Source organism: Oncorhynchus tshawytscha, linkage group LG12 (assembly GCF_018296145.1).
Source record: "Oncorhynchus tshawytscha isolate Ot180627B linkage group LG12, Otsh_v2.0, whole genome shotgun sequence".
In the NCBI taxonomy this organism is placed as follows: domain Eukaryota; kingdom Metazoa; phylum Chordata; class Actinopteri; order Salmoniformes; family Salmonidae; genus Oncorhynchus; species Oncorhynchus tshawytscha.
Genome location: NC_056440.1, coordinates 41,052,537 through 41,062,280, shown reverse-complemented (window position 1 = coordinate 41,062,280; position 9,744 = coordinate 41,052,537). Strand labels below are relative to the sequence as shown.

Genomic DNA, 9,744 nt, shown 5'->3' with positions numbered 1-9,744 from the left:
CACACAGAGTGAATGAAACACCTGAATCAACACTGGAAGTGTTACACTGAAAAATCAGCACTAGGTGTCTCTGGCCAATTTGCTGTGTAAAAAGATCCTCTTTTGTAATTCTTGTAAAGGGCTTTGTGTCATTGTCTTTAATAAAATATAGCTTTAATGCTAATACATACTGATAGAACAGGAAACATTATTGAAGACTTTTATTTCAAAGTTTCCATTATTTAAAAAAAAAACTACCATTTAAGCTTCTCTGTATGAAGAATGTCTTTAAAAATGTGGTCTTGTTTTTCACCTCAGGGCTGAAGTATTTTGGAATCTTCAACATGCCAAAATGGAGATGGAAATACTTCCTCCTCTACATATCTAAGGAAATGATAAACAAGACCTCTTCAAATACAGATAACCAATATATGGTAAGAAAATAAAAGCAACAAGTTAATTATTTATTTTTTTGCAACAGGACCAACCCCAATGTGACCAGGCCTCAAACTTCAGTTCCCTGAGTTAGTAACAAAGAGCATTCATAGCCTTCAGCAAATATTACATGACCATATCTAAAAGAACAACAGTCATTTAAGTTTTGTTAGAAAGCACAGACATACCTTTTCTATTGCGCAAGCATTAACATAGATTAAAGTACATTTCAATTTCTCGTTTGTGCAATCCACAGATGTAGGATCTTAATTTGATCACCCCGATGCAGGAAATGCAAACTTGTAGCTAGTGTATTCCATTTTTTAAAAAGGCTTCTAAAAGTTTGACATTTCCACTTAAACGTTTCAGACTTGATTTGCCCTAACTAAAAATGTATCAAATTAAGATCCTGCATCTGTATGAGCAAGGCAACAAAGGTCACCACCAATAAGAAGGGATGCATTGTATTCCATAAAATAATGATTTGTAATCATATTGTGAGGATTTCATGTGTGCGTGCGCGTGCATGTACGCGGCAGGTGGGGAAAGGGACATTCAATTGCTGCAACTACGGATTATGTGCAATTTATGGTTGAGGCAAACATTGCAGTTGAAGGTCTAATTGCAACGCTGACAAACCTAAGCGTCGTTTTTGTGTGGCTTCGATAGGTAACAATGTCTTTGCTTCTATAAATTGGGGCTGAACAATCTATAAGAAATCCTATTATTTCAACTACCAGATACTGTACCTGGTCTGTTTTAGCCCACATGAGCATACTCGACTAAATTAGTTTGATCTCAACCTTAGAAAACTCCAGTTTAAAATTGTACAGCCCGGTTTTGTTACAGTGTATTGAGGATTATAACTATTTACAAAGTTGCATATACAAAAAAAATGCAATAACCCTCTCTGGCCCTTTATAAACAAAGTGTACAGGTAGATGCATCATGCAGAAGCACAGAGACTGCATCCAGGATTGCTTTAACTGTGAAATGGCAGAACATAGCCATGAGCACACAGTTCTGCCATTACGGCATTGGAGAGTGTTAAAACCGTGTATGGCTCAGGTTATTGGTAAGAATACAGTATGTAATCCATCACCGTAGACGTTCTCTGTCGAACCATCTCAGTCTCGATTCCAAGGGGGAGTGACTCCAACAGTCCCAGACAGGGGTCTGCTGCTGTATGTCCACAGTATGGCTGCACGGCATCTCACCAGCACCAAACGTGTCCATATTCTAGTGTCCAACAGACCCCAGACGCACGGAGAGCCTGAGACGTGGAGGTTCGCTCACTGCGACCCTTTGTCTATCAACCAAGACATGTCCCCTGTCCTGCAATGCGGAGGAAACAAAAACATCACTCAGAGTGCATATTATGCAGTTTAAACAAGAATGACCTGGATAATGTAGTCTAGGCTCTGAACAACAGAAAACAAGAGTGTACGGCTGGAACTGAACTGCATGTATAGAATAAGCATGCCGAGGCAGATTTGTGTGTTCCAACAGTGTTTCACATGAGGGGATTGTTCGTGGAGGGATTGAGAAAGGCATGCGTCTTAGATTTCGTACTTGCGTTGTCGGGTTAACAGCCTTCATTTTGTGTGAGTGCACAATTAAAAAATGAAAGATCAACATTAGAGAAAGTAAGACCGTGTTTACAGTAAAGTATTGCAGTACACATCTTCAAACGGAAAGACACCCACTGGCAAATGTATGTAAACACTCCTCTGCTTATTAACATAGGAGAATGTCTTTCACAGTTATCACACATCATTTGGTAACATTTGTAGAGGAGCATAGACATGCACTTACTCCACATCTCGCTTTCTAATCGTCTTTCCGGACCCTAAGACCTCTGCCACACGGGATACAATGGGGTCATAGTTCATGCTGGCAACAGCAACCACTTCCTCACTCCTATAGGTGGGAGAGATACCCCAAACAACTTTTAGACAACAAGCTAGGTTTAATGGAGTTCATTCTATGGTAAGGATGAACTCTACTGGATTATATAAGAACTAAACATAACAACAGAAAACAGAGGATTTACTTTACAAAACAACCAGGACTGATGGCTGAAAGCATCTCAGTAGATAGCCACAATGGTGTTTGGACACATACCTGGTGTAAAAGGCCACAAACTTTAGTTCGTCCACGTCCCCTTGGATGACGACATCGTCAAAGCCCTCCCCGTAACCTTGGTGATAGAATAGATACACTTTAGGTTTGTAAACAGAGTGCCACACCACCACCATACATATCACAAATGGCCTACTTCTGAATCATAAAATGACTGAAAAGCCTCAGTGTCTGACCTCACAGCTAGGTGGCAGTACTGGCGCTACAATCTCAGAGGCATTTGGAGGAAAGCATTGGTAGTAGTCTTACCAACTCACTATTTGCAGATTACTCCCCCACCCCACCTATTCAGTCCCAATGTAACACTTCCCAAACAATGAATACAGTGCATGAACAACACCTGTATAACTCTGTGAAGAAAAAAAAAAAAGGTTTCCAATGTTTCAGTGGGTTAGACTGAGCATGGTGCTGGCAACACCATGGTTGTGGAATGAGGCTCTGTTTACCTGCGTAGCGTAGGCTTTTCCCAAACATGGCTGACCAGAAATAGGGCACCGTTTTGATCTCAGTGGGTCTTCCCATCATGCCGAGCGCTGCCACTCTCCCTGTCAATCACGAACAAATAGAAAAAGGTCCCATAAAAACAATCCCCTGCAAATCCAGCCCCATATACGCAGCGGAGTGTTTGACCCTTCAGGGCAGGGCTGGGCAACTCCAGTCCTCCAGGGCCTGATTGGTGTCACCTTTCTTCTCCATCCCTAGTGAACACAGCTAATTAGAATGTAATTTGATTAAACTGAAGATCATGATTAGATGATTATTGGAGTCGGGTGTGTTAGCTGGGGCAAAACTGTGACACCAATCAGGCCCTCGAGGACTGGAGTTGCCCACCCCTACTTTAGGGTGAAATGTTAAAATTCTACCCCAAAATGATCTTTTGGTATTTGTTTCATTATGATGCATTGTTTCCTTTAACACTTTATTAACACAACAGTGAACACTTACCGTGCACATGGGCCATTTGCCAGTGTGGGATGTTCACCTTCTTATTGCTCCGCCCCGGAAAAGGAAACGTCACAATGTCTCCTCCGGCATAGACACCATCAATGTTAGTCTGCATTGTCTGAGGGTTAGAGGGTTATCCAGAAGAATACAGGAGCCAATGTGGAAATCAGGAGGATCTCGTACTAGACAAGCCACCTGACAAATTAGGCAACTGATGAAAAACTCACGGCTCTAGCGCTACAAATGACCCAGAAACACTTGTGCATCATTGCAATAGAGTGGCACTGAAATGAATTGTTTGACTTAAATGAGTGCATTCAAAGTATTTGTGCGTCATCATTGTCGTTTCTACCTTGTTGACGGGGACAAAACCCTTGGAGTCCATGTGAACTCCGCTCTGTTTCAGGAATCCAGTGGCTGGGCCTGACCCTGCAGGTTGAAGAGACATCGACCGCCATGAATTCACCACCGGGAATCAGAGTAACATTAGTGGTTGAGTTTGTTGAACTCTACATTTACACTCCTGCACGGCCACTGAAATGAGCGAGTGTGCTAAAGTTGAGGCTATCGCGGAACGAGCGTTTGTGTCTCTGAGCTGGCCACCTCACCTGTGCCAATAATACACACGTCCGCCCTTAGTACTTTCCCACTCTTCAGAACCACCTCTTTCAACTGTGGAACATAAAACAAAAAAAACATTGACAAAAACAGTGAGGCAACACACACATAATATTACCACTAGATTACCCGCAGTTCTGCTACTTTACTGCTTGAGTACAAAGTATCTTTGTTTTGTTGCAAAACCAGTATTGGCACACGCTTCTTTTACTGAGTCACACTTCAAATGGAGGTTGTAACTGGTTGTTATCTGGGCTGCCTATCCTTTGCTTGTTGGCACTCTGTGGTCTACTCGGGTCAAATCACACCCATTCATCAGCATTTAATGGCTGGATACCCATTCTCCTCTTTCTCCCCAAGTGTATACTTGCACACTTCCTCTCATAGATTTGTGTGTCATTCGCAAAGAGGGAGTTTCCGCCATAGCGAAATCCATGGTAGAGAATCTAGGCGAAGGCTGAGAATGGTCTTGACTGGCCAGCAGTGCGAAGGAAGGAGAGAGCCAACTGTGCATAATGTCATGCTGTTTCTCTCACTTTCGGAATACCTGTCCATGATGGCCAACCATCTCCGACACTTCATTCAACATGTAGAACTTCACCCTGTTCGTCTCAAACAGCTGAAAAGACAGATAGAGCCAGAGAGAGCACTGGGTTAAGGTTCATAAGATCAAAGCTACTTCTCAAAGAGTTAAGCTTAACTGGCGGTGAGGCGGCAACCCTCCCTATAAATAGCCTCTTCATAACGGATTATTAACACTATGTATTATGGTACAAGGCATGACTGTTTCCACAGTCTCCCTCTGCTGTGTCTTATCAGCAGGGAACATGCAGTGTTACATCAACAACATGGTATATGGAGGCCCTACACACACATGGCCGTGCATGCATGCATGCACCAGGGTTACACCCGGTATACCCTCCCCTGAAAAAAAAACAGGATTAAAATGGACAATACATACATGATTGTTTAAATAAGATCATGAGCACCGATAAGAATATGCTGTACTAGACATATTCCCTTTTGGTGCCTGGTGCATTGAGCCCAAGGAACATTATTCACATTTATAGTATATGTTTCTATGTGTAGAAATGCTGATGAGGGTGTTCTAGAGGTATCAGGGCCATTTTCCCAGGGGCGGGTCCCTACCTTCATTATGGCTTTCCCTACTTTCTCCCCCAGAGCTTTCCGGAAAGGGACTGCTTCTATCCCAATGATGGAGACAGAGTGTGCCTTGTCAGTGAGAGCGGCAGCCACCTCCATACCTAACGCAGAACACTGATGATTACTCATTCACACATAGAAGTGCTACAGTAAGACTATAAATACAAAGATTCCACAAGCTACAACTTTTAAGGCTTAACGTAGCCTTCATGAATATTCGACATATGTGAATTTACATCTACTGCATGTCTGTCATCTTTCTCACCAACAAATGATGTTCCCACAATCACAGCATTCTTGTTGTTGGCCAACCTGGCTACGTTATTAGCATCTTCAGGGGTCCTGAGGTGAAACACATTCCTAACGTCCTGGCCTTTATAGTTCAATGGCTTGGGTCTGACAAAAGACACAGAACAGTGGTATACCAGTGTCAATAGAACAATGACTCATGTCAAAACTGGTTATATCAATCACAACAGGATTTAATTCCATTTTATTGCATTCAACCAAAGACTATTTCCGGTCACTCCTCACTTGCTTCCTGTGGCAATGAAAAGCCTTCTGTATTCCATCCTAGAGCCGTCTTGAAAAGTCACAGCCTTCACCTTGACGTCCACTGCCACAGCCTATGGCATCCAAACATCACAGTTAGAAAGAGAACATGGGTGTCACCAAGGGGATGTGTTCATTAGGGACACCGAACTAAAAGTTTTGCAACGGAAAACTCAAATCTTCTCATTGGAAGATGTTCAGGTAGCCACTCCATTTCAAAACTCCCTACTTTACACGGATTCAAATGTGGCCTATATAATCCGTGTTTCAGGTCTCACCTCCTTCTCCGTGAGAAGCTCGATGTCATGAGCTTGGAGGAAGTCTATGGAGCGCAGCCGGAGCTGCTCTGCTGTGCTCTCTAAGGACTGAGGGGGAGACAGTTAGTTACAGTACACCACAGACTGGATTTTATGGGGTGACGTTTGTTAAGTTGAAATGTTATAGGTGAAGTTCATTGAAGAAATAGCACTTTTATGATGCTAACGCAACGTTAAATTGGTTGGTTTCGCTTTCAACATTATCCCAATTTAAATCGCAACGTCAGCAAACCGTTTTCCCATAGATATCACGGCCAAATGTCAACATCGGCCAGGACCAATATTATCCCAAGATTACAGGCTAAAGATGGGTTCAGGACGGGTTAATACTAGCAATAACAAAATGGTAAGTATTTGGGAGCGTGACATCTCTGGGAAGAATATATAATCTGCTGTGAAACACAGTAGGGCATAAATGGTAGACCGTCGATCAGCAATTTCAACCATGTTTTTATCCAGAAGAACCCTCATGGACACTAAGTCTTTACGGGGTTAGTCCTTGTGTAGTCTCTGTGGTGTGCTCTGGATCTCTGTACAAACCTTACTCAGTTTAGGCCTGTCATAGGGTGGGTATTTGTCCATGGTGCACATGACAATACGATCGGTGAAGCCCTCCTGTCTCAACGTCTCAGCGCACACCAGCCCTGCTGGACCTGGAGGCACAAGACAATGGTTTAACGTCTATGTAGGATCTTAGATCCTTGCTATCCTAACTGAACCCATGCTCCGTTTACCAGAACTATTTGGGAGAAAAAAATAATAGTGAATCGGAGCGTGGATTCAGTTTAGATACCAGACAAAATCTTAGAGCGGTGTAAACAAACAAAACTTGGCCAAAGAGCATACAGTAAAATGTGTTTTAATTTTTTTTTTTTTAAAGAGCACCATGAATAGGGTTGCAAAGGGAGGGTATATTACTGGAAACTTTCTATGTTTACCAGTAAACCACCAGAATTTTGGTATTTTTCAAGGATTTCATGTGATCTACCACAAGACATCTAGTGGCCCTTTTGGGTACTTATCACAAGTCTCTGTAATTATCTCTGTCCCTCTGTGTGGCCTTATCACATTTTTAAAAAATACACAGTGCACAAAACATTAGGAACACCTTCCTAATATTGAGTTGCACCCCCTTTTGCCCTCAGAACAGCCTCAATTTGTCGGGGCATGGACTCTAGTAGGTGTCGAAAGCTTTCCACAGGGATGCTGGCCCATGTTGACTCCAATGATTCCCACAATTGTGCCAAATTGGCTGGATGTCCTTTAAGTGGTGGGCATTCTTGATACACATGGGAAACTGTTGTGTGGAAAAACCCAGCTGTGTTGCAATTCTTGACACACTCAAACCTGGCTGGCACCTACTACCATACCTCGTTGAAAGGCACTTAAATATTTTGTCTTGCCCATTCACCCTCTGAATGGCACACTACACAATCCATGTCTCAAGTCATAAAAAAAATTATTTAACCCGTCTCCTCCCATTCATCGACACTGATTGAAGTGGATCATCAATAAGGGATCATAGTTTTCACCTGGATTCACCTGGTCAGTCATGGAAAGATGTCTTAATGTTTTGCACACTCAGAGTATATTAAATAATTTAACAAGAGGATTTTAAAATAAAAAACAGAATGACAAAGCTGTAAAATATTATCCCAAATATAAACCATTAACTTAGTGAATACCAATGGTGTTTAATATGAGGGTTTCAGCATGAAATATAATTTATATATTGTTTTATAAACTTGTATTTATTTTACTATGTCAATACGTATTTGTTGTCACTGTTTTGGCGTCAACCTGGTGGCAGTTGTGAAAAAAGTCGATAGTTGGAAGAGTTGCAGAGTTAATTGAAAATAATGCCATTGTTGATGCTTTTTTCATTAATTAGGCTATCTACTAGAAACTCATGGACAATATTCACACAGATATAATAAATGAATACTGTATAAGAATACATTTTTGGAAAGTTATTCGTATAAATGATCAAAGTTACAATAAATTGCCAAATTGCCAAAAATGTTGGTAAATTACCAGTAGCTTTGCAACACTAACCATCACCTAAAAACCTGTTTGTTGCGGTAATGTTTGGGAGCTGCCATCTATCCTTTTTTGGAATACTCAGGACCTATAATGAACCAAACACAGATTGTTCCAGTCGTAGTCGACAGTTTGAACAGACGTCTATTCACCAGCTGTGTGTGAGTGCAAGGAGATGCTCAATGGCCAACTCACCTGATCCAACGATGAGGATGTGGCTGAAGCCAGTGCTGGAGTTAATGACTGCTGAACATCGGGCCATGGCCTTTGACCTCTTCTGTGACTGAAGATCCTGGAAGATGAAAATGTTTGCCAGGTCAACAAAGGGGAATTAGTTGATTTAGAACAATGATCTGTTCTAGATCGTCCCAAAATATCTTTACCTGTTTATTAGCACGAATTATCACCTTGTCCTTTTCAACTCGGACCTGAAGCAAACAGACATGAGCGATGTGTACACGGTTTTTGACGATGCTTAGAGACAGTATGTGAAGGCAGGGAATGTGAATGGCACGGCGAACCGAACGAGGAAGGTCACCTGGAAGGTGGGCAGGCTGTCCAGCCCAGGAAAGTCCTCGATGTCTCCTGTAGCGATGTTGAAACAAGCCCCATGCCAGGGGCAACGCACGTGCCCTTTGGACAAGACACCTGCAACACACAAAGATATGTATTCCTCTGTATCATACACCAATCCACCTCAGAGCTTGTTTGTAACAGAAGACAGCAAAAAGATACCATACCAATATTACATCAAACAAGCAAACAATGTAGAACCGGACTCACCTTTGACCAGCGGTGCCCCATAATGTGGACACTTGTGCCCAATGGCAGAAAACTCTCCATGTTCTTTGATGAGCAGCGCTCTGCCACTTCCCAAATCAACCTCTCGCATCCTATGCAGGGATAAGAGCATACACACACACACACACACACACACACACACACACACACACACACACACACACACACACACACACACACACACATACATACACACATACACACATACACACACACACACAGGAAGAGAGAAAATATCTGAGTGAAAAAAAGGACTGGTTGCAGCCATAACAATTCCAGGTGATTGACCTTATATGTTGTCTTTTATTTGGCCTTACTGTCCATTTTCCATGTCCTTGACATGACACACTGAGGCCTCCACGTAGTCACGGGGTTTGTAGAGCCTAAGGGGTGCGGCAGCGGCGTCCTCGTCGGAGCAGTGTCCCAGCGCTCCGTTTGGCCTGCAGTCAGAGAAGGGGCTTGTCTTTCCATTGGGTGACATCACATCTGCTTCCTTGTCTTTCTCCAAGAGGGTAAGCTCCACTTTCACCTCAACTGCAGGACAGACCATTAGAAATATGACACACTTTTCAGGCTGATTTTTCGCCCAGTCACTTGTTTCTAATCTTATCAGACGGTACAGTTCATCATTTTCACCCACATCCTCCTCCTCAACTTTTAAGCCACCAGCCACCCCTGATATTCTTATTCATTTTCCCTTTGATTACCATACCCAGCAGACTCCCAATGGAGAAGGGTTTCTGTATCGAAT

The 9,744-nt window shown here is 42.5% G+C and overlaps 1 protein-coding gene across 4 annotated transcripts in view; it reads right to left on the bottom strand.

Moving 5' to 3' along the window:
- Positions 1-185: 185 nt before the first annotated feature.
- LOC112263298 (apoptosis inducing factor mitochondria associated 3) overlaps positions 186-9,744 on the bottom strand; it is a 46,004-nt gene continuing 36,445 nt past the window's right edge. For 3 of the 4 annotated variants that reach the window (XM_024439399.2, XM_024439401.1, XM_024439400.2), the window contains 19 exons: positions 9,311-9,527; positions 8,976-9,085; positions 8,731-8,840; positions 8,576-8,620; positions 8,388-8,484; positions 6,693-6,805; positions 6,114-6,200; positions 5,818-5,909; positions 5,549-5,679; positions 5,269-5,384; positions 4,667-4,738; positions 4,110-4,173; positions 3,854-3,930; positions 3,502-3,619; positions 3,003-3,101; positions 2,539-2,614; positions 2,230-2,334; positions 1,987-2,007; positions 186-1,749 (listed from right to left, as the gene is read on the bottom strand). In XM_024439399.2, the coding sequence (XP_024295167.1) occupies positions 1,707-1,749; positions 1,987-2,007; positions 2,230-2,334; positions 2,539-2,614; positions 3,003-3,101; positions 3,502-3,619; positions 3,854-3,930; positions 4,110-4,173; positions 4,667-4,738; positions 5,269-5,384; positions 5,549-5,679; positions 5,818-5,909; positions 6,114-6,200; positions 6,693-6,805; positions 8,388-8,484; positions 8,576-8,620; positions 8,731-8,840; positions 8,976-9,085; positions 9,311-9,527 (1,793 nt within the window). In that variant the 3' untranslated portion in view covers positions 186-1,706. The remainder of the gene's footprint in view (positions 1,750-1,986; positions 2,008-2,229; positions 2,335-2,538; positions 2,615-3,002; positions 3,102-3,501; positions 3,620-3,853; positions 3,931-4,109; positions 4,174-4,666; positions 4,739-5,268; positions 5,385-5,548; positions 5,680-5,817; positions 5,910-6,113; positions 6,201-6,692; positions 6,806-8,387; positions 8,485-8,575; positions 8,621-8,730; positions 8,841-8,975; positions 9,086-9,310; positions 9,528-9,744) is intronic. The other variant, XM_024439402.2, reaches the window with a different exon arrangement.